Source organism: Branchiostoma floridae, chromosome 13 (assembly GCF_000003815.2).
Source record: "Branchiostoma floridae strain S238N-H82 chromosome 13, Bfl_VNyyK, whole genome shotgun sequence".
In the NCBI taxonomy this organism is placed as follows: Eukaryota; Metazoa; Chordata; class Leptocardii; order Amphioxiformes; family Branchiostomatidae; genus Branchiostoma; species Branchiostoma floridae.
Genome location: NC_049991.1, coordinates 1,099,145 through 1,124,524, shown reverse-complemented (window position 1 = coordinate 1,124,524; position 25,380 = coordinate 1,099,145). Strand labels below are relative to the sequence as shown.

At 40.5% G+C, this 25,380-nt stretch overlaps 1 protein-coding gene across 2 annotated transcripts in view; it reads left to right on the top strand.

Annotated features, from left to right (window-relative positions):
- The first annotated feature begins 4,109 nt into the window (after positions 1-4,109).
- LOC118429184 (xylosyltransferase 1-like) overlaps positions 4,110-25,380 on the top strand; it is a 42,675-nt gene continuing 21,404 nt past the window's right edge. For both annotated transcript variants that reach the window (XM_035839636.1, XM_035839635.1), the window contains exons 1-2: positions 4,110-4,339; positions 22,776-23,160. In XM_035839636.1, coding sequence (XP_035695529.1) covers positions 4,115-4,339; positions 22,776-23,160 — 610 coding nt within the window. In that variant the 5' untranslated portion in view covers positions 4,110-4,114. The remainder of the gene's footprint in view (positions 4,340-22,775; positions 23,161-25,380) is intronic.

Genomic DNA, 25,380 nt, shown 5'->3' with positions numbered 1-25,380 from the left:
GATACAGTTTAATAGCCATTTGGATACAGTTTTTACCCTCGCTAGATCTACTTGGAGATCATGCCCAATGGCACCAGAAGAAAACACACAACTTCGCTGGTTGCTTCCAAGGGAGGCTGGGGCAAAACTCCCTCGATAATTTAGGCTTTGGTCCCAATTCCCAAATCGGGGCAAATATTTGATATAAAAGGCAACAAAACACAAAGAACGTAAACAAAATTAGTCATAATTGGGCATAATGTGTGTACATTCCTTGGTAAACACTTTTACTTTTCGTCTCCTCAAACATCCCGGAAGGGCCCCGGTTTGGAAATGTGACCTAAGCCTAAACTGGGGTCGAAGAGCTGGCCTGTTGGTCATCATTATGAAGATCTTTTAATCCATAGGTCTAAACAGTATGCAGGGCCAACAATTGCCCAACTTGTGTTGTCCCAGCTGAAAACTGTTTTGGCCCCTGGATATTGTCTTGCCAACCCAAATATCTGCTTGGAGATTAGCCTGTGTTATATGATTATATACGAGGGGCGTTCAATAAGTAATAACTCTGACCCACTTCCAGTTGTCTGATCTAGATAAAATTTTGCATGTGTAATTATTCATATGTCTATAGTTTATGTTGCAAAAAAGAGCTCTGAAATAATTGTGGTTTCTGATTTACTGGTGTTTGAACTGAGTTAGGTGTGAAATGGACCAGGTGTGAAATGGAGCCAGTTGCGTGTCGCGCAGTGATCCGGTTTTTGTATTTGAAAGGACTCACACCAAAGGAGACTTTTGATGAAATGAAAGAAACTTATGATGATGATGCCCCATCATATGACCTTGTAAAACGCTGGCATCCTGAATTCAAACATGTCCGGAAGTCTGTGGAAACAGCTCCCAGACCTGGTCGTTCCTCTTCTTCCATTGATGAGGCATCTGTTGGAGGACCAACCTGGGGTGTCCTACAAAAACGGTGTCCAGAGCTGCATCAAACCATGGGAGAAATGCATAACTCTGGGTGGTTCCTATAAAGAGAAAGACTAATAACTGTGCCAAGTTTCATTAATCTCCTGCTATGGGAAATGAGTTAGAGTTATTACTTATTGAACGCCCCTCGTACATGTAGTCGTACGATGTACAATATGCATGATCACTTAGAAAAGGTCCCTGCTTGTATTGAATGCAAGGAAACATAAAAGTATCGCATGTTGGCTTTAAACTCCAAACCGGTTGTACAGTTTACATGTTGCACTTTCCGAGCCAAGCTGGGCTGGGTGGCGTTTGTTTGCTCTCCAAGCAGAACGCTCCGGCTGTTTTTTTTTTTTTAGTCTTTTTTATCGAGCTTTCTATTTTGCATTGTAACCGTTATCTTACAAGATTCAATACAAAATAGAAAGTTTTGACAATACAAGATACTTGTAATACAAAATAGAAAGTCCGATAAAAACGACTAAAAACGTTTTTAAAAAAGCCGGAGCCTAACCTCTGCTTGGAGAGTAGCGTTTGTTAGGCTCCAAGGCCACCTTTCCACTAGACGGCGATCGCCCTGCGCTCTCACTGAGACCTAAATAGGATATTTCACATTGGGTATATCATACAAAACGTAAAAGTGTGACTGAGAGGACAAGAAGACAACAGAACACAGAAAGTGTAAAAAGATTCGTTTCTTTTCTATACAATTCGTTGAGCTATGTACCAGTCAAATTTTAGGTCACAGAGAGAGCGCGGCGAGAGCGCCGTCCCAGTGGAAAGGGAGTTTTGTTACCACGCTGGCTGCACGTAGGGGAGAATCATTTGCCGCGCAGGGGTGGGGGGGGGGGGGACGTTCCCTCCGACTGACTCTCCTGGTCAATTATTCCCCTTTTTGCTGAGTTTTACTATCCATGGCCCCGTAGGAAGGCATGGTGGAGTCTAGGGATGAGTGTTATAACGTTTTCAGCTACATGTAGCTGTCAAAAAACGGAGAACAGCGCGGTGCAAGATACTGGCCAGAGAAATATACCACCACTGTGCAATCTCTGCGTTTCTACTTCGCCTGAAGGAACTGAAATAGTGCCAAGATTCATGGCTCGTGATCATCAATTTCAGATCGCCCTCATTGATTTACAGAAAGACCAATTACTGAGGCCGGCAGACATATCAGTTGCAAACAGATCGGTTGTACCTTTATTCATTACGGTTTGCCCAGAGCCCGCATTAATTCAATTAACGGAGATGCGATCCGCACGATATTGTCGGATTGTATTTCATGATATGATGATTGAAAATGTTTCCATTAGTTAATTGTTGCAGAGGAATAGCATGGACACCACGCCGGCTCACTGATTCAGTGCATGGATGGCCCGACCTACAATCATATACTGTAAATGCATTTAAATTTGCGGGGATTTAATTTCGCGGTAGCGGGAAAAAGGTCTTTCGTGGACTTTTCATTGAAGTTCGTGGTAGTACCATGCACGGTAGCCTCTTACTGCCATGGAAAAATGTTCGCGGTGGTTTTAAATTCGCGGTGAAGTGGCCACCGCGAAAACCGCGAACATAAAACCACCGCGAGCATTTCTGCATTTACAGTATCATTCGGTATACAGGACACGTTGTAGAAGGCTTTTGTGAATGTAGAGTTAACCCAACGCGTGTCCGATATCGCGATATACAGTTTGTTGCAGTGACATGTTTGCGTGTTTTTCTTTACTCGATCGCCCTCTGGGGGCATATCAAACCCAAAATGTGTACAATCTGCTACCAACACCTCAAGCAAGTCCTTGTCTCTAGGTGAAAGGCTACCATTTGCTAACCTTCCTCGTGGCCTTCCGCGAACCCGCGGCGTCTACTGTTCAGGGTAGCCCGGCTGATTCGCGATTTTAGACATATCGGGCCAGCTTCATGATTCCTAGGCCTATGCCGGGAAGGTCGTGCCAGCGCCCGCGACTGAATTTGGTACCACTGGCCAATGTGTAATAGTTCTACACAGTATAGTTGGTACATGAAGTTTTACCACAGAAATTCAGACTGTGTTGTTATTTTCATGTCATCTTTTTTTTTTTGTAAAATGAAATCTGAGAACCAAGAAATCAACCATTTATCGCTTTTAACCTAACGTTGCTACTTTTTATGTTGCGTGATATTGATTCCAAGGGGATACTGCACACTTTGTAAGGCTAGCTGGTACGCTGGATAATTAAGTTCCGTTCATGAGCTGTTGTTTCTGATTTAACGTTATTTCTCCCTGCAATGGGCCGGCGGCGGCACATTGACTCTCAACTCGCAGGACACTATCTGCCTTCGTGGTAACGCAACCCGCAAGACAAGCAATACAACGTGTTATAACGTTATATGATGAATTGCTTGAGATGCTATTTATATAGCGTTACAAGTGTTTTATTGACACGACAAAAAGTACAGTGACTCTTGTATGGTCAAGGATAAACTGCAAAACAAAGGTGAATACAGAATAAATGTTAAAACTAGATATATAGAAATAATACATACAGTCAAACCTGTACAAGTGATCACCTCTACGTCAGGACCAACTGCCTTTTTAGTGGTCACTGATATTGCAAGATAATTATTTCAACACGCGCCAGTATTTATAGTGACCACTTGACCACATGGACCAGATTTCACTGGTCACTTGTTTGGTTTTCTTGGACAGTTTTGCCTGTAATCAAAAATCCTTTAGCACATTTTACCTACTCTCCAAGCAGAGGTTAGGCTCCGGCTGTTCTTTAAGGTTTTTTCAGTCGTTTTTATCGGACTTTCTATTTCTATTCTGTCTTGTATCTTGTATTGTCAAAACCTGTTGGCTGGCGTACTTCAAGAAAAAGGGCAAATAGAAAGCCCGATAAAAACGACGAAAAAAAACAGCCGGAGCCTAACCTCTGCTTAGAGAGTAACCGCGTTACATTTTACCCACCATTGACTAAATTAGTTAGTTCTCTATCAATAAAACTTCATTAACTGTTAACGGTTTTTTGTATAACTTAAGTCAATAGAACAAGCGTTGTGTATGTTGAGGGGAAATACGGACCCCATAATGAACTCATTAAAAAGTGAAAGTTACAGGTGTACAAAGCAGGCCACGCCCCTTATCTGTGCGCAAGCTTGGCCACCTTTGACCTTCTAGCTTTTTTTCAAAATGGCGGTGCGGCTCAGACGTGTGTGTTTGCGCTACCGCAGGATACTCTTCGTCGCGCTGGGGATTCTGCTTTTCCAGACTTTTATAGCGTGGAACTTCTACACCATCAGCCAGGAGGAAAGCGAGCGGATACAGGAACTAAAGGACAGAATAAAGCGCGAGTCGGAGAGCCGGCGGAAGAGATCGCCGAGTGCCGGCTCCGTCGACTTGCGGGAAGTTTTGAAGGTAAGGAAGTCGTCGCGTCGCCAATATTCAAGCAGATGTTGTGGTGGAGTATCGTCACGTTTTCTCTCTCACAGCCGCCAACCCCATTTTCGAAAAGACTGCCCCTCTCTGTGCCCAACGTCTGTATATTTTAGGGTTAGGAAAGGCAGAGAGACTCGGTCGCCACGGAAATGCTACGATCTTTCAACCCAACGTCTGCTTGGAGATTAGTCAGCCACGTCGCGTCGTCTGCAAGAAAATACATGTAACGATACCTGATAGTTTATCATATACTGATAACAGAACTTGCATCTATTGCATTCTGATAGAACTTTTCTTTTGCATTGTACCTGTAGGAATACACACACAAATATACACACAGAGCAGATACACACACACACACACACACACATACACATAACGTTACAACAAATAAACACACACACACATACACACACAACAGTTAATGTAACACACACACACACATACACACACTCATATGCGCACAATACACACAGATGCACAGATATACTGGCACACAGACAGACAGACAGACTCACACACACATATATACTCTACTTTATATGCATTTGTAGACTTACAGATACACACACACACACACACACACACACACACACACACACACAGAAATATGCAAACACACAAATTGACAAGCCAAGAACAATACTTCCTCCCTTGGCCTTGCGGTGAAGTCTAACCTTACAGACATCTTGGCTGCTGTAGTAAAGGTGCACATGTGTTTCCCATATGGTAGCTGGCACCAGCCCACCTGAGCATTTGTACCACTAAAGATAGTCTCTAGACTGGTACTTTCTACTTCAATCTAACATTGATTTTCTCACGTATAATGTTATAGTAATTATGATGGTTTATTAATAATGATAATAATAGTAATAATAATCATCTGGTGTATTTTGCCAGCCAGTAGGTATCCAAATTATGAGTAATGAGGCTGTTTAACGTGGTCGAGGCACCTCCTCGAGCATTGGACCCCCGTTTTACGTCCCTCTCTAAAGGCTAAAGCTTCGTGAGGCTACAGCAATCCGGTCGTTCTTGGTTGGGGGAAAAAATAATTCTGTATTTGATTATAAAGAGATCTACTAATACTATGCAGCTTCAGTAATCCATGAGGTCTTTAAAGTTATCCAGGAGTTTAAGACATTTTTTTGGGAAGGTGTCAATGATAACGCAGTTTTTTTCAATGGGGTGGTTTTACTTTTAGGGTACCTGACATCAGACCCTATTTCCTAGGCCTTCCTACGGGGGTCATTGAATTTGGCAAAAAAAAATCGGGAAATTGGCCAGAGGACTCAGTCCCAGGGCTCTAGCTAGTGGTGCGTACCTAAAGCCCGGACTTGGAATTGGACCTAAAAATGTTTAGGTCCAAGTCCAAAAAAAACCTAAATATCCGGAGCCAAGTCCGGACTTGCAAAAAGCTATCTGTCACTTATATTCCCTTATTTTGTTCTAAACCATCTAAACCCTTCCATAGACAGTGCAATTTGCACTGGAAAAAGACAAAACACATTTCGTGTTTACACTGGCTGTATATTATTTTCATGTATTTTTCACATTAGATTTCAATTCATGCTAACATGCAATTTTATATGCACCATCCCCCCTCCCCCTCAAAAAATATGCCCATAATATGCAATGATGGGTTCAGGTCCGGACTTATAAGTCCAGACCTGAACCTGAACTGCTGGACCTGAATCCGGACCTGAACCTGAAATTGAGTTTAGGTACGCACCACTACTTAGAGCCAGCGTCCGTTTTTCCGTCAATTGACGGAAATTTGCTGCGTCTGACGGAAAAGTTTTAAAACCAATCCGTCAACCTTGACGGACAAAAATCCTTGGTGGAAGCTACAGGCGGCTTGGGGACGCTGTCCACGGCCGTAAAAGCCACACACTGTTTGTTTTGCTATTGTTATTATTGTTGACGAAGTGTGTCAGCACCCTTTCGCATACGATAATCTCATTAAAAACCAGTTTTTCACGGTCTCAGTTCAGTCTTTCTAACTCCTGGAATAGTGTTTTTGCGGTTTTCGCGACAATGGGAATTTGCTGACGGAAAAAAAAATCGAGCTGGCTAGAGCCCTGGTCAGTCCACACTATGGTTAGCATTTGCGGCTGGCCAAACCCTGGCCAATTATTTTCCCTATAAATACAATATCCAGTGTAGTCAGTCTGGTAGGGACTACCTATGTCCTAAGTCTCATACCCTTGTTTATTTGAATTTTCCAGTAATTGCTGTAGAATTGTTATTTCTTTTTCCCCGACATGATAGGTGTAATTTCTGAATTTTTTCTTATATAGCCCTATTAATGTCAGATTCAATATGGACTGGGCTTTGACATCTACATGTCCCAGTCAAACTGAGAGGTTTGATCACTTCTCCCCTGTATTTTGAGTGAAACATCCCTGGATAATAATTAATATGAAGGTGATATGAAGGTCCGTAGACAATAGGGACACACGTAACATCATATCTTAAGGCCACGCCACTTATTTAATTGGATCCTGGAATCAACCACTCCTATTTTTCCAAAATTGGTTTCAACATGGGTTTCTTCTGTGTCTCTCATTTCAAAGAATGAAGCCCATTCTCTCACCAGCCTTACTCAGAACCAGGCCAGATCACACTAGGAGGTTTGCTAAGATGATAAAATAACAGTAAATCCAAGGCTGAAAAAAAACCTTCCCTTCAGACAGACAGGTCATCAACAAGGAGGGTTCATTTGGCCCACTTTCATCTATAAGGAGGAGACTGGCCTGCCAAGATAAACATGAGGAAGGGTTGGGGCTCACTGAGCTAGGCTTGCTCTTATCACCTTTAGCAATTAAGTAAGGCTTGCATTGGACTGACATGTCAAACATTCAAACTGACAAACCAACCAGGGATAGTCTTTAGATAGGCTGAGATCAAGTAACTGGAATATATTGTGATTAGGCAAAGTTAGAACAGGACCATATACATGTATTTCATGCTATATATACTGTCTGTTACAACAAGCAAGTTTTTATCCTAGGATGGAGGGTCCAGTGGAGACAGGGCTGATACTTAAGACACAACAGTGTAGACTGTAATTGGGTGGTTCTCAGACAAATAAAAAATGTGAGGGGAAAGTTTGGGACACGCGGTTTTAATGGGTAGAATTTGTCAGATACAAGTTTGTGGTACAGTGGAAAGAACTGCAGTGATGCAGTGGAAGACAGAGCATATGTTTCTCGGTGTAGTGGCTTTTTGGTAGGAGGTCATCGCGATTATATGCAAACATAAAACCACCACAAATATTTCGCTATTAACATTAAAGATGAAAACTCCTCAACCGCTTCTTGAGATATGGTTTTCCAAGGTCTCCATTGAGGGCACGAACCCATCTTTTCTATAGCACAGAGCTCTCTACCACAGGAAAAATCATGACCACAAAATCTAATAATTTTGAGGTAAAGCATCAAGACCAGGCATTCTAGAGTTATTTTGACCTCATACAGACAGGCGCACAAATGCTGCCGAAAACATTACTACCTTGGCAAAGGTAAAATACATTTAAATTGAATGGGGAGTCCTAACAATGCTTTAGACCCCCTACATATTATGCTGAAATCAAGCAAGGAAGGCTAAAAATTTGGTCGACAGAATTACATGCATAAGGCGACTTTCTCCATTAATTATGGTATCAAAATAGGCTGCCTACGCCTTTCAGAAAAGGGACATGCAGACCCTCTGTAGGCATGGTACCAGACAGCTGGCATTTGCCCTGCACACATGTAGTAGATTAGGAGAGTTTACAAGTCTGGGAGTCAGACAGTACTACTATACATGCTACTTTTCTCACATAGGGATTTTTAGCAGTGTTAGATGGAGGAGGAACTCGGAACAAAACAACTCTTTTATTTGTCTTTTTACAACAGGTGTCAAAGCCAATGACTAGACATACAGGCAATTGTGCTAGTTGTTTAAAGAACGTGCACTTGTTTTGTCATGTAGTCAATGCAATAAAAACCTACTCAGTGTGTATGTGTGCCCTCCGGAGATTAGTTGGATTCTTGCATCTACTGTAAATCATGATTTTTGTGGTGACGCTCTAGTCCTACCTGCAGGAAATAATGACACATTGAAATGTGTTTTGTCTTATCTGTACTATATTATAATCAGTTAATGCAACGTGAAATTAGATCCCCTGCACAAATAAATGACTTACAGTATTCTACGCGCTCCCTTGGTAAAACATTGACCCTTTGACAATCTTGCTTCATCCTTGCCAATATCATCACATGAAATAGGCTGGCGTGCCATCCACAGAATAGTAATTATTTGGAAGAATAAGTAATATTGCTGCAAACGCGAAATAACTCGCTGGGTATCTGTTTGTGGAGTATTTACTTGAATTGTATTTCGTGTACTAGGGCCTGAAATTTTGAACGTGGATGAAAATAACAGGGAATAGTTATGTTACCTAAGGGAATAGTTATGTTACCTAAGGAAATAGTTATGTTACCTAAGCTAAAAATGTAGGTGCACAACATAATTAAGATGAGGTATATCAGGAACTCCTCAGTGTCAAGGATTGAAAAACTTAAATGAAACCAAAGTCTATAGATAACTTTTTTTCACAAAAGTGTAACCAAAGTTTTATCATTTTTCTAACACATAGATGTCAAGAGTATGCTGTATGCTTGAAAGTACAGTAGCACCTTACATACATACATGTAACCTTACAAAATTATCACAGTCAAAAGTTAGGTGCACAGCTCTAATTTTGGGTGCACAAAAAAATTATGCACCCAGAATTTTAAATAGTTGAATGTGGTCAATGAAACCTAATGGGTCACGGATGCCATACAAATATTTGTCCTTTTTTCATGGTATGTTTTAGGCCCTTTGACCTGTGGGACCTAGATGTTAAGTTGAAGTTTGACATAACACTTTGATTGTTTATTTGTATACTTCAGATTTTTAAACCCTGAAAGAAAGTGTAACTTGAGTCCACAGACCGCACAGGAAGGATGGTAATTATAAGAAAGACAGCATTGATAGACCATAAGTTGTAAACACACCTGCAGACCCAGCAGAGACATTGGAGCTAGCGTACACACCTGTACACAGGTAGTGTTTCATGGGGGAGAGATCAGGTGCAGACAGCTACATGGACACTCACCTTGTTGGTCATACAGGTGTCTGAGTTTGCAATGCAGTGGAGGCAGCACAGGGGGTAGTCTCCCCCCCTAGAAATATGTTTGGGGGAGGGGACAAAAGTCAAGCCCTTTTCACTTTTGTACATTTACGCTCGCGGCTGATAGAAATGTCATGAAACTTAGCTTACTATCTAAGCTTATCAGCTTATAAAATCATTACATGGGGCCACATTTTTCTAATAAATGTTGTTGTTTTCTGACATATTTTCTGAACTTTATTTTGTCCACAGCAAATTTTTCTAATACAAATTTCTCCCCCGGACAAAACCCAAGCCCAATGGTATAACAGTTAGTATCATGTTACTAGTACCTTGTAAAGTTTGGCTGTACGAAAACAAAGGACTGATAATTCAGTACCAAGGACAACTCTGACAATTTAACTCATGGCAGTATTTTGCAATGTTTTCATTTCAAACAAGTCCGTAGTACAGTTATGATGGGAAACACATTTTCGCAGTACCATAATTTTGAAATCACACTCTGGAAAATCATGAAAAAACACAACAAAAATGCCAAGATGTATTCTATAGTCCTTTTGTGACCCAAACCTCTATGGTCATTATTGGTAAGACCAAAATATGTTGTATTCCTGTTACCCAACTGACTCTGACAAAAACCCTAGCCTTTTTTTGGGTCGCCCACTGTCTAGTGACATAAAAACTTCGATCTAGCATCTGAGTGTTTAAAGTAATATTTCAGTGATTAATTTTGATTAATATGCTTGTACAGTGTAGATCATGAAGAAAGGGAATAAATCTATATAAATGTAATATGTTGAAAATACATGTACCAGTGCCCTGATCATTTTTGGTTTCACATTAATTTTTTTAAATTTTTAGATATAAAAAGAGCATCTCTACCTACAGTACAGGCCCTGTTCTTCTCAGGACCATTACTAGAAACAACACATTTTTGTAGGGCTAATCTTGCTCCATTATATTGGTAATCCCCTACCTGAACTGCATTATGAAACAACATCCATGTCTCTGGGCTCCAGTACTGCTATCCTGCCCTGTCAGGGGAATCATACTTAGTACACGTCATTGTCTAATGGACCCTGTAATGGCATGGATTCTATCTTAATAGCACCAAGCAGGGGTGGTTGAGCCCTTCCTATGATAAAGGCTTATGGGATTTTACTGTAATATTGCAGACGTCCATCTGTATTAGTATTACAGGTGCTCAAAATATTCAGGATGTTGATATGGGCACGACACAGGCACAGTTAAGGAAATTTGTATCATTTATATCTTCTATACCTAAATTCACCAAGGTCCTAAGTGCTAACAAAAGAGCAATTCTAGAGATTAAGTAAAAAATCTGCCAAACCTTTAAGGTACATTGTACTTAGTTTTCAATAATGACAACAGATTGCAACCTGCACATGTAATTACACATGTACTTTTGTGAAAATTGAGTTATTATTTTGGGTTTGTTTGTTTGTCTTGGTGTGTGTCCTTTCATGTGGCAGAATATGGTACAACTTGAAACTTGCAAGATGGCAACATTGGTTTGCCCTGGGTCCAAAGTTGTTGTCAGTCTTGGCCCAGGTCCAAATTTCAGCAAGAAGGTAGATTAATACATTAGCAAGAAATTAACAATAAAGTCTTATTGATGAGTTCTTTCTTCCCATGTTATCATCACATGGGCACGTTCATAATGAAGCTACTTGGAATATATTGATATTATTCATTCATTGTTGAGCACATGTACCCTAGTTCATCATGTAAAAAAATTCCCAACAACTTTTGACATACTGTCTTTTTTATGACAATTACAAAATGCAGTTAGCCAAGCACGGCAATAGGCACTTTTTAGCTGCCACCAGCCAACCGCATCACTCAGAACCAAGGACTGTGTACCTTCGACCTAGCGCGCGGCTGCCAAACTTAACCTGCTAACTAATTTCTTCAGTTGCAAACAAACTATCACCAATCTAACTTTTGAGATCAGTTTCGCTGGCTAAAAGGGAATTTCTCACCGCTAAAAACATGCGTCCATGCAGCCGTTTAGTTTTTGACTTGGATCTGGTTTAGACTACACACTCGGATTTATACATCAATGAGACCTTAATATCTTAAACCATCAGTAGTTAAAATTGTACTAAAAAGCAGGATGTAATTGCATTCATGTAAAAATGCTTCTATGCACTCTTTTCAAATAGGTAGTAATGTCATGTAGTGTACTGTTCATCAAATGAGGCACAGTTTCTGTGAAAGAGTCACATATGAATACATAAACAATGTGATATTGCTGAATCATAGTGTAAATGCCATTAGTAGAATGCTGAATGTGTTCATTCGTATTTGGGAAAACATGATAAGTATTATTGGAAAACACATTCAACATAGATGTATTGATAATTCATGAACAGAATGGTGGCTCAGTCAGTAAAATGCAATAAGTGTTGGATGAAGGGAGAGCAAATCAATACATTTCAGTGCTTAGGCCAAACCAGGTTAATTTGTTGGTTTGGGGTTTGGGTTATGTTCCTAGAAAAATTAGAGTTATAGTAGATAGGGATTCTTTTGTATTTATTTTTAGATTTTAGTCAAAGTGATCCAGATTAGCAATATAAAACTGAAATGCACCAGAAATGTATCAAAATTATACAGATATACATTGGGCAAACACAAGTATTATTAATAATAAAGTGAACAAATTTAAAGAAGAACAATTCTTTTATCAACTGTTCAAAGCATGAGTGTGTGAAATACAGGAAGTCTGTTTTGAACTTCATGACCGGTCGACCAAGATGTCAGATTTAAAATTCCATGCCCTTTTCTAGTGGACAACCAAAACAAAACAAAAAATCTGCAGGTTTTTGCTAGGGATGGTCTTGTAACCCTAAACACAACATTTTTGCCTAAAGTCTAAATAAAGTAGCGTCTGAGAAGAAAGCTGGAAACTTAATGGTACACACAGATTCAACTCTTCCCCCAGTCCTCTGTATTCAGCTTTGCCTCCTTGCCGAATGTTATTGTATTTCCCTTAATAAACTGTGCACTTTGAAACTGTGTCACATAACCGTAAGAAGGTTATTGTGATGCGATAGAACTGACCTTTCTGAAATGAAAACGGCGGAGCATGTATAAGGTTCACTATCAATTCCTTTGGTACCTGCTGAATAACAGTAATCACCCCTCCGTAGTTCCACAAAGTCTCTTTTATGGCCTTTGACAATAAAGGTCGGCTGTGAAATAGGGTGGATAAAATGGTTGAGTCCGTTAGATGTGGTTTATGGGGCCATCTGCAGTTATTGGGAATGCCGGTCCTAACTCAGGCTGATTGGCTTGCACCAGGCGACACACGGGTGCGCTGGCGTATCCTAATTAACATCCCTCGGTGGCAGTATTCTCTGTCAGACTAGAAGAACTCTTTCATTACAAACCGTGATTGTATGGACCCAATCCAGCCAGAACCAGGCATGCATGGCCTGTTGTAAAGGCATTAGGGATGTGTCTGTACATGTAGCTCAGCTGGTAGCAGCCAATAGGGTAACTTGGAGACCCAGTTCAATTCTGGGTCAGGACATCTCGGTTCTTCGAGGTGCCTCCAGCACGTTAAAGGCAACCTAAGCAATATCAGAGTGTAAAAATTGGAAATAATCTGGATAAGGCAATCTGTGTGAAATTGAGATCTACTGCACTAAATTCCCACATTTACATCATTATTTCATACTTTGAGCGGTTAAAAATGGCACAGAATCAAGCCGTGCTAGGAATAGGATTCCCTTAAATATTGTAACCGCTGAAAATTAGACTTCACAGTGTTCTTGCACCTGTGTGGTATCAAATTTTTGCTCCTTGAATGTTTGTATGGAATGGAATAGAGTTGCTCCATCTAAAGACAATGTTCGTATTACATAGAAAAGTACCCTAAAAAATGATCTTTGATAATAGAAGTACTACAACCCTGACTTGGGCTAATATTGCTTGGACTGCCTTTAATTAAAGGGAAAGGGTTACTGGTAGCAACCCCTCCCCGAGAAAATACTCCCTGCGACAAAAACACGGAGCAAACCCTATGCCACTAGGCACCACAAATGAATGCAGGTACTGTAATTGATTTAAGCTTGCGTCAACTTAATTCTGCTGCTGAAAGAACCATAGCAATGCAATAGAAGACAGAACATATGGTCGTGGTGTGATAAGTTTGTGGAGAGAGGTCGCCGTGAAAACCACGAATACGAATCCACCAGAATAAGGCACCATTTGTAATATTTCTGATATCTACCTGCAGCACACGCTGCCATGGTCCATGATAAAACCACCTGGGACACTAAAGTCAGCTGCAGGTTATGGTGACCCCAAACTTTCTGTATTCTAAGATTGTGCTACCAGTTCATGGTGAACCAGATTGGAAATGAAGTGGTATTAAAAGGCAAAATTTGTCTAGTGCAGGTATTTTCAAGTAAGAGTGACCACATACACGTATGCCTGTAATTACTTGTTGAATTTTTCTGAAACTTAATTTGTTGCTACGCTCTTAAGACTGTTTACGCCGTCCTTGCCCTCCTTAAACAGTAGTGTTCCCTACCTATGTAATTATCAGTTTCATCAGTATGACGTACATGCACATTGTACGTACAATACAGTATTTGTTCCTTTCCTTCCTGTCCATCAGTCATGTCAGCTTGAAGACCTCTCACAATGCATGAAGCACTCATAAATAACCTGCTGGCTACAATGTTCTAGCCATCCTGACCTTTGGCATACTGTAAATGCAGAAACTTTTTGTGGTGGTTTAATGTTAATGTTTTTGCTATACTTAAAACCACCGCAAACATTTTTCCATAGCAGTAAGATGCATGGTGCTACCACAAACTTAAAACCACCGCGAAAAGTCCCTTTTCCTGCTACCGCGAAATTAAATCCACACGAACTTTAATGGATTTACAGTAGTACCTTTGAGTTTATATTGGTGGTGCCCATCTTCATTTCTATAGGGCTTATTCCCGCGACGTCATCACCCCTTGGTCCCGTGCGCCGCCATCTTGGGGTCCATGCACTACAGTACAGCGATGTACAGCGTGGGTCTCTAAATGTCCAAAGAAAGTGGAGTGGGTTGCACGATTTTTGACTATGCAAAGAGTCTATAGCCTCAAGTCTTATTTTCACTACATAAATTGGGTGGAAATTACCCATGTTTGATCAGTAAGGTAAAGTTTGACCCACTCCGGATCCCCGCTGTGATCGGGAAAGTTCCGAAGTCTCATGCAAAGATGGGAACGTGACTGTAGGGCTGGGTTAGGTTAGGTTGCTGTTCACAGACACTTTGTACTTTTTTTTTTTCATAGACATTTTTCACAGAACCTGGGGACATGTTCTTCCTATCATTTCTTGTCTTCAATGTTTGTCTGGCTCTTTTTTGCCCTTCCTGCATTAGTGGATTGTAGGTCCATTTACATGTATTTATGTTGTGCCGGAGTACCTGGTACCCAGTCGACCAGTGTTGAAAATTATCTGGCCCATCCAGATACAAAATGTGTACTACACACATCGGTTCTCAAAATTCTAATAGTAAGATTAGCTGTACTTATGGCAGAAATCCACAGTTGTTTCCGAGTCGTAACAGAAGTTCCCGACTTTGCTTGTTATTACACGAGAAACGCGAAGCAAATTTACTGTTACCCAATGTGTGTAGGCTTTACCAGTGCTAGACCAACATCCCACCACAAGACAGCACACTGTGATTACGAACCTAAACGTTTTCAGCAAATTGTGCGTTGCATAAGAAATATTTTCAATTTTTACGGAGAGTTGCATAGCGAGCCGCTGTAAGCCACGCTCAAAGTGGACCCCAAAATGGCCGACTTCGCTCGTTGCTATGGCGTCTGGGTAGTTACTAGGGTGACTGAATAAGCCCTATAGCCCTTGGGCCACACAGGCCAGTACAGTGAGGTGCTTGTTTGCGGATAGTGGAATGCTTTCTACTAGTACTGTCATACTCTTCCTCATAAACTGGAATGTAGGCAATTTTATGTGTTGTTTCTCGGATTCTTTCAGAAAAAAATTTGGTCAGTCGGGTGAAAAAAAAAAAAACTTTTCAAAAAGTCGGGGGTAGGAGAGATCGGACAGGAAAACCTTAACTTTCAACATTTAGGGGGTCCCTGGTAGCAAAGTCCAAAGCTTGAAGAAAAATGATAAACGTACCATCCAAAATAGGCATGTACAGCTACTGCAGTTTGAGGCCCATAGTTAATTTGAGAAAGGAGAGGCAGTGAAATTTTGTGGTGTGGCCATCAATTTGAAGTTTTTTTTTTTTTTTTTTTTTTCAAATAAAAAAAATAGGGTCGGGAAATCCGAGAAACAACAAATAAAATTGGTGTGGCCTTAAGCGCAAAGAAAGCTGAATTCATAATAGTTTGACCTTCCACGACTTCCCAAGTGCAAGGCTTTGTGATTTTGTACCTTGCCTAGTTGACATACTGTAAATTTTGAAATATTTGAGTTTTCTCTGACTTCTCCCTTCATAGTTTTTTCACTCTCTTATCTAATCACATTGATAGATCTGAATCATTAGCTGGTGTGTTATGCCGAAGGGTGGTGATACTGGCTATATTGATACAGATACAGATTTTGTATTTGGAAAGTGCAGTCACCCAAGAATCGGGTATGAGTGCAAGTTTGCATCATGAGCACATGGCTTGATTGTTTGCCTTATGGACAGACAGGACAGTGCCTTAATGTCACACACCAGCTCCTGTACTAGTATCAGTATTGTATAGCTGGTTAAAGTCATCATTGCAAAGTACTGACGTTCCCATGTGTAAACATTTAAAGGATGTTGAAAGTTGGAAGAAAGTGCAAGAAGCCAAGGTGCCCTGACCTTGTGTTCACTCCAACTTTTCAAGCTGTTTCTACTTGGAGACAAGACGAAACAAATTAAACTGATGTCATAGATAATAAACTTGGCACAAAAACCTGAAAACTTAGATTTCAACAACCATTTCTCCATTGTTACTTTATCAATTGTATATAGTATTATATCTTATAAGAAAACCTATTTTTTACCCTTCACAAAGATAGCAAATTTGTCATGAGCCTAACTTTGTATGGTGACTGCCAGAGTTGAAAATGCAGGAAAGCCACAAGACAAGTGCATCAAAAAGTTCCCTTCTGACAGTGTCCGACTGCAGGACAATTTGGACATTTTATTTTTGACAACAACTGAATTAACATTGAACTCATTTATATGCTTTTTGCACAAAAGCATGACTGTAACGAATGAGGTATACAAGCTTTTCAATACTATATCATGCTAATCATTATTCTGAGCACTAACCTCAAATAAATCCAGATACCTGCAATTTTCAAGCATGTGGCACCATCAGAATTTTGGTACCCATGATGGACAAAAACCTACGGCATAGTACGAATTCATCCATGAAATTTTGTATGAAAACATTTCCCTTAAGTACATAAGAATTGCTGACGTAGCTGTAAGTTCTGCTGCACTACCTCTAAGCTAAGGGCACAGCCTGCCGTAAGAGCAATTTGGGAGTTTTTGGGAGGCCACATTGCCACGTATTTCTGAAAACATGGGGAATGACTGGCAAGAGCAGGGAGGGAGTACATGATGTACGTCAATGCAGCAACACAAAGTTTTGCCTGCACGTAAAGTTCTACGGCGTGTCTGCATGCTCCAAAATCAGTCAGATTCCCTACAAGTTTGTACGGAGGCGGTACGTACCACTTACGGATCCCAAAAGATTGCCCATGTTTTGGCACATAGACAGCACGTATTTGCACGTACTGCGGGTTGTGCCCTTAGCTTTAGATACTGTGGTGAATCTTGAATCTGGCACTCTTTGTCTTGCCCTGAGAAATGTCACTGAAAATAAAGCTGTGTCCGTTTAAAAAAAGTCTCTTTATTGTAATTATTCTTTGATAGGGTCCGTTGGATAAATGGAAGTACGTTCTTCCCGAGTCTTACTAAGGTGATGTGTGTGCATGTGCATTATTTGAAGTAACGTAAGATGTGTGCAGGAGGGTGTTATATCAATCACAAGAGGTACATGTACTGTTATATACATGTACATGTAGTCAGTTTCTAGCTATAGGCGACAATGAAAAAATTCCAATTCATTCTGTCCTGTTGGAAGTTATGTTTCCAAAGGTAAGCATCCTGTTTTTACTGGCCTGTGTTCTTTTTCTTTCTTCTGTTGTCAGCCAATTAAAACTGATGACATTGAAAGTTTAAACATTACATGTACATACCTTGGAAAATTGCCATGATGTAGTGTAGACACAAGTAACTCAGTCTGCAGTACAACCGTCTAGGAATGATACTGAAACTTCCCTCTTTTTTAACATAGCACATTTTCTTATAAATGGTCACAGTCTAATGTAACTTGTACATATCAGTATATAGTTTTTTTCTTAATGTCATGATTTATACCTAATATGAAAAGTTATTTTGGGTAACCTGACATTTAATTCAGCACCAAGGACAGGCATTGTCATGCTGGACTGGGATAACAGTCAATACAGGTGTACTGGACTGGGTCATATTTTACGGTATTGCAACTGCTTCCATCAAATTATTCAAATGCACTTTACTTGTGCTGATGTCAAAAATTTGTTTACTGGATTCATACATTGGTATTGATGTTGTTACAATTTTTGGTTCAAGATCACCATATTCTCTCATGTTCTGGGACATTTTGTATCAAAATATGTATTTTTTGGGGTGGATGTTCAGTGCTCAAAATCCTTTTTCAGATTGCCCAGGTAGCAACCTGAGTCAAAAGCTAGGTTGCTCTATGAACATTTTATTGATTTGTATACATACACAGCTTCAGTAAGAATATTTGAATGTATTCTTCAACAAAGTGATGGCTCTCCCAAAGCTCATTTTACATGATATACTGGTTTGGTTTCTGAAAGCAGGTAAGTAGAGATTCCCAGTGGAATAGTTAGAATATTGAACACTCCATTTGATAGAGATAACCATCTGGGAAATTGCGGAGAGTGCCTCCTCACTGGTGAATCAATTCAATCTTCCACAGGAGGCTGTATAGTGAATGGTGGACGTGTAGTGTTATCTCTACTGGGAGATGGTCCAATACAGACATGTTTGTTTTTAAGCTGCAAATTGTAAAGGACTAACATGATGTATATGGTTAAGGTACAGTAAGTCACGAAATTTTATCTCAGCAGTAGGGGTGGGTACCTGTACAGTGTACCGGTACAAAACCATTTTTTCTTATTGGACCGGTCCAGAAAAACCAGACCTGAAATAAATCAGTGGACCGGATGTTGGACCTATTGGAAAATAAACAGATTGTATGTTCAGGCATTCGCACGTTTTGGGGCTTACCAGTCGAGGAAAGTAACAAGAGCGAAGTAGAGTAGAGTCTATGGTCATTTTACCACGTCGTACAGTCAATAGTACAGAGGTAGTTAGCCTTGTAGGATTTTAAAACGCCAGTGGGAGTCAAATACTACATAAAACAGATTACTTTGTACTAGTTTGTAGTGAAATGGACCATTGTTTTGAGCATCGTCCATTCACAAGTTCCTATATATTTAATCAGGTCCAGGTTCAGGTACAATTGTCGATCTGACTGGAAATTTTAAAGTTAAGAACATTTGAAATTTTGGTGCCAACTTTTTACGATGTATCCCTTTAATGGTACTTATCACAAGACAAAGATTGTGTTACTACTTGCTTCATCTGCAAATTTTAACTGCGAATGTCTCCTTTTCTCAATTTACACTACATGGATGTTACCGAGGGAGAAAAAACTATGGCAAGATTTCTTGTACTAATCCTGTATTTGGTACCAGGCAATCAAAGATTTGACTCCCATGGTGCTTTGTGTCCCTTTTAGTCCCATAGACAAAAACAACAGCATTGTATGGCAGGACTGTATTGTATACATACTAAAAGTATACATGTACTAGTATATAGTATACTAGCTAAAAACACACCTACAGAAAAACAAATTTCACCTCATTGCCTTAGGGTGAAGTGAAAGAACCCGCAGACTCAGAAAATAGAAAAGAAGTAATTTTTCAAAATCTTCATGAAATCAATCGTTTGAACAGCTTAGATTTTGAACAAATTGTTGTCTTAAGTTAGTGCATTATAACGGTCTGCCTAAATACCACAAACGACCACAAACGAATCGGAAATACCACAAACGACCACAAACGACTCTAAAAAAAGTAAAATGCAGTGTATATGGGTCAAAGACCTTGTGTGGCACTCTGGAGACATTGTTTACACATTTATGAATTTAAAAAACGCAGCAAGTCCTGCATATTCACCAGTTATTTCAAGTTAGTCCGCCGGTTTCAAGATCGAAGCGATTCTCGGCCGCCATGTTGGATCGCCCGTGCTAGGAGTCTGCATGGGGAAGTTCTCGATACCTTCCACGGCTCCATAGACGACAGGACGATAAAACTATGGATGCTGTTGGTTCATAGATTATAGCATGGCACTATTCTATCATTGTCAACTTATAAAACTTGTATACTAAGTGTTTTTCAGCCTCAAATGCAAGCACGCATTCATTGACAGCGCAGAATTGCTTCGATCTTGAAACCGGCAGACTAACTAGAAATAACTGGTGAATACGCAGGACTTGCTGCGTTTTTTAAATTCATAAATGTGTAAACAATGTCTCCAGAGCGCCACACAAGGTCTTTGACCCATATACACTGCATACTAGAGTCGTTTGTGGTCGTTTGTGGTATTTCCGAGTCGTTTGTGGTCGTTTGTGGTATTTAGGCACACCCCATTATAGACAAGTGGGATGTCTCATACGTGGTAGGATGAGGGTCTCCATTGAACATCTTCACCTTAGCAAAGTGAGGAAAGTGGTGTTAAGTGCCTTTCCCGAGGGCACAAGATGGTGGCACATCAAAGGATTGGAACCCAGAACCTCTGGGTTAAGAATGGAACACCCTGGCAATGTGCCACACGACCCTACATCTGGTAGATCTGTCCCTAGCTCAACAAGTCAGAGGCCTATTCCCCAGGGATGTCCCTGTAGCTAATTGGTAGCGGCCTCACAGTTGACCTTCATCTAGTTCCAATTAGTCGCTCACTGGGAGACCCCGGTCCAATCCTGGGTCAGGACATTTCGGTTGGGGCTGCACCTGTCTTTTTGAAGGTGTATCCCCAATGCCATGATCATGCTCGCAAACCCTAACTGTAAAGGAAAATTGATTGAAATGCCACTAAGCACTAAGGGTCTGAATGATTCAGTGTTAAATGTGTACATTAGACTAGGATTTTCAATCAGTAGTGATGTGATGCATCTTCACACAGGCTGACCTGGGATATAGGAGTCAGACAATACCTCACCTCAGTGGAATGTAGCAGACTCAAGTATTAGCCATTAAACTGCTCTGGAGACTACAGGCAATTCATGTTTCTCCATAAGGCCATCTTGATTTGATCATATGTATGACATCTGCAGGGATGCTCAAAACTGATGCAAGCATGCAAATAGAAGAAAGGTTTGGCCAGTTATGAAATCTAAGTGGTTGAAGGAAGGTTGAACAAATGTTTATGTATACAGAATGATAGATTCCTTTGTTCTTTCACATCTTCCCCTTTGACTTTGGAATTGACTTCGACAGGGCAGCCGGAGATCCAGCTTTAAAAATTGGGTGCACCAAAAAATTTTTGTGTGCACCACTTAAATTGAAGTAATAACCTTATAATAAAACTTCGTTACAAGCTAGGAAATTCTTAAACAAGTACCATGACAGACATTTGTATTATCTTTCGAACACTTAGATGTCAAGAACATGATGTATACTAGTATACTTTGATATCTTAACATACATAAATGTAAGAAAATATCTGGGTGCACCCTGTGCACCCACAGAAAATAATTGGGTGCACAGCTCCAATTTTGGGTGCACCTGGGTGTACATGCACCCAGTATTTCGAGCCCTGAGGATCTAAATAAATAATAAATAAAGGTTGAAAGAAATCCACAGTACAGTAATGATACAATGGAAACGCATGTGATGAATTATAATACATGCAGTGCTGTGGTCGCGCAGTGGATAGGTCACTGCGAAAAGGAAACCTCTGCAAACTTTTCAATATTTATGACATAGCAGTAAAGAGATTTCCCTGCCTCTACCTCCGGCAGCTCTCCTAGTCAATCAAGTGGAGCCCCATTTTCCAGTCTGTTGCACACATGAATGTCATGGTGCTAACAGTGTATACATCCTGATTTTATATGGTACCTATCAGGGTCCGTCCTGAGCTCAACATTGATTTTCCCTCATAAATATTGAAAAGTTTGCAGAGGTTTCCTTTTCGCAGTGACCTATCCACTGCGCGACCACAGCAGGAGTGTTCTATCAGGTGTGCGGTATCGTTTGTCTCCTTCAGGAACTAGAGTCAAGGGGAGGTCAGCACGGAGAGGAGACTGGCAAATATCTCAGGACCAGATATAGGGAGGCTTTTGTTGGGAAAGTTGAACTAGTTCATACAATTGTAGATGGGGTTGTCCTATTAAAAAATAATGTACTAAATGTATGATCACATTTTTTTCCATAACCAGGAAGGTTTTTATTACTGTATGTTTTTTGCAGCTAGTAGTTCTGTTTATGGTTCAAGAGTAACTACAGCTCCATAACCAAATGATTACAATGCAAATGATATATACAAAGAAGTCTCATATATTAAATCAAGTTACCTTAGATGTTGTATTCAATTTTGATGCAAACTTGCACCCACACAAATCAGCTTTTTGTTGGACTGCAGTGTCCAAATGGTGCCAACGATCGTATCCAGCCTCATTACGAAAAGGTGTGGCAGAAACATCATTACATCAAGATGATTGTGGCCACCTAAACACAAAGTACTGCCATGTTCTGTTGTTGTTGTGATTCTTAGACACTTAATCTGTAGGTTCTTCCGAAAATAGTTTCATCAGGTTGGTACAATATAGGATATAGGAAAATTCTTTTTACGTAACCAGCCAGTACTTACACTGTTTACGAGGGGGGATACAAGGTTAGCCACGTTTGGGATTGTTTTCTCACTGCAAAAGCGCCACCTACATTGGCTACATAAAGCGGTGAGAAGCAGAACTCCAGTTAGGAGCTCTGACAAAGGTGTCTGAGAGACATCGAAACTTAAGCAATGTAAATATCTGCTGGTTGTGTGAAAAGAATTCTCCTATATTCTGTAGATTCTTGATCTTGGTGTTAGCAAATGAAATAAATGCCACAATGCTGTGTTCCTTGTCCCCTCAGGGTGAGGAGACCTCCACAGAACTGAAGAAGAGGATACGTGGGAACTCCGGCACGAGAGAAAGCAAATTTAACGACTCTCCCGACAGAAAATCTGGATCCAACAGTGACTTTTTACACCGTAACCCCGCCCTGGAAAACTCTGTACACAAATATGATGCAGACTCTGAAAAGAAAGCGTCCATCTGGAGGAATTCCCCCGGGAGTAGCAATAAGAGCAGAGACTTTTCCTACGTTCCCAAGTGTGAGATCAAGGGGAAGGATGCGGTGTCAGCCTTGTCTAGGGCAAAGACAGCACAGTGCAAACAGCAGCTGGCAGACACAGCATGTCTGATGCAGGAGGGGAAGCTGTTCCCGGAGTTCATCCCCAGATACTGTCCTGTAGATGGTAAGACTTATCATAGCAGGGTAGAGTTGTCTCTTTACTCTTACTTCATTTGCTTAACCAGATCATTACAACTCAGGTCTTTGTATTTTTAAGTCTGGGGGACAATTACATAACATTTAACAACTAGAGTTCGACAACCTCATACCTCCATGAAATATTTAGAGCTTTTGTAGATTTTGTAGTTATCTCATCTTTTTTTACCTTGGAGTATTCTATGACATGAAAATATGTTTTTTGTTTTGCATATATTTGCTTATTTTGAAGCTGCTTTGTACGATTTACAGTATGGTTGAAAACTTTTTTTGTATCTTTGGAAACGGCCAAAAATTGACGCGTGCTCAGATGTCATCCATGTAATCAAATCAACATGGCCTCAGTAGAAAAATAGATATGATGATAGAAGAATGGATGAAGGGGAGATGGGTGGATAGGGAGAGAGGTCTGGGAGGCTGTAAAGGAGGGAGAGGAACATCAAATGGATGGAGGGTTAAATGGATGGAGTGAATGGATGGAGGGATAAATGGATGGAGGGATGAGTGGATAAATGGATGGAGGGATGGATGGATAAATGGATGGAGGGATGAATGGATAAATGGATGAAGGGATAAATGGATGGAGGAATAAATGGATGGAGGAATAAATAGATGGAGGGATGAATGGATAAATGGATGTAGGGATGAATGGATAAATGGATGAAGGGATGAATGGATAAATGGATGGAGGGATAAATGGATGAATGGATGGAGGGATGAATGGATAAATGGATGGAGGGATAAGTGGATAGATAGATGAATGGATAAATGGATGGACGGATAAATGGATGGAGGGATGAATGGATAAATGGATGGAGGTATGAATGAATGGATAAATGGATGGAGGGATAAATGGATAAATGGATGGAGGGATAAATGGATAAATGGATGGAGGGATAAATGGATGGAAGGATAAATGGATAAATGGATGGAGGGATGAATGGATAAATGGATGGAGGGATGAATGGATAAATGGATGGAGGGATAAATGGATAAATGGATGGAGGGATAAATGGATGGAGGGATAAATAGGTGGGGGGATAAATGGATAGAGAGATTGATGAAGGTAGGGAAAATGAATTTATCATTTGACCAGGAATAACCCAGACTAGTACAGATAGTCTGTGATACAGTGTCCAGTCCCATTGGGCTAAAGTAGTTGCAGTTGGTCAATGGTGCCACCTAGTGGACAGTTTGCAAACTGCACCATGCAGTTAAAGAACATGTAGAACAGAGACCAGTATTTCCTGTGTCCTAGGAGGTTCTATTCATCTTCGGCATGTCTGATAGAACTGCCTGACTTTGCCTAGCACATGTATAGTTAAGAACAATACCTGTACAGCACATGTACCTTACTTTTTCTAGTCTTAGAATTTCAATGCCAAAAATAAGTAGATGAAAAAAGACTGCCATGCAAAAGTTGTAAAAACATCCACATATATTGATTCAGAAATACATGTATGCACATGTAGGTACATACATGACATTGTATTGTTTACACCAACAAATATATACATATCTCCATATATATAGCTGCGATAGTCATTATCGGACTGTCACATAAATACTGTCGCTAGAAAAGTTTACCAGTTAGATTGCCTGATGGCTGACGTCCTGGGGGGGGGGGGGGTTGTCTTATTTTAGTCATGCCCACTTAACACTTAAGAAAACATCAGTTCTGTTTCAATGAGAGATGCACCAGAAGTTGAGAAAATTTTATGTCCTCAAATAAACCAAAAATGTAACATTTGCAATTCCTACGTCCAAATCCAGCATTGGAATTTTTAACCATGCTGCGTGTGAATTATTCCATAGATGCCCGTGTGATACAACTTAGAACCCCGTGAGATACGGAAAGTTATGACCTGGTCCAGAACACCTGTGTCAAACATTATCGCATGCAGCCCAGGTATGGCGTAAAAAGACATAGCATGCATGTATTGCTACTTTACCTGTAGTCATACAACACAGTTCTGTACAGGTGTTCACAAACATAATTACTGGTACCAGTCTGTGTCCCATTCAGCCAGTCTTTCCACGCACACTTCTCGTTAGTGTAATACACACGTGGGATGGCTGCCACATATCCCAATGTCCCAACATCAAAACTAGGGTATTCACAGTTGGTGAAGTAGATCCAGTTGGGCTCAGTGCTGCGGTGGACTAAGTGAAGCGTTCCACTGCTCCT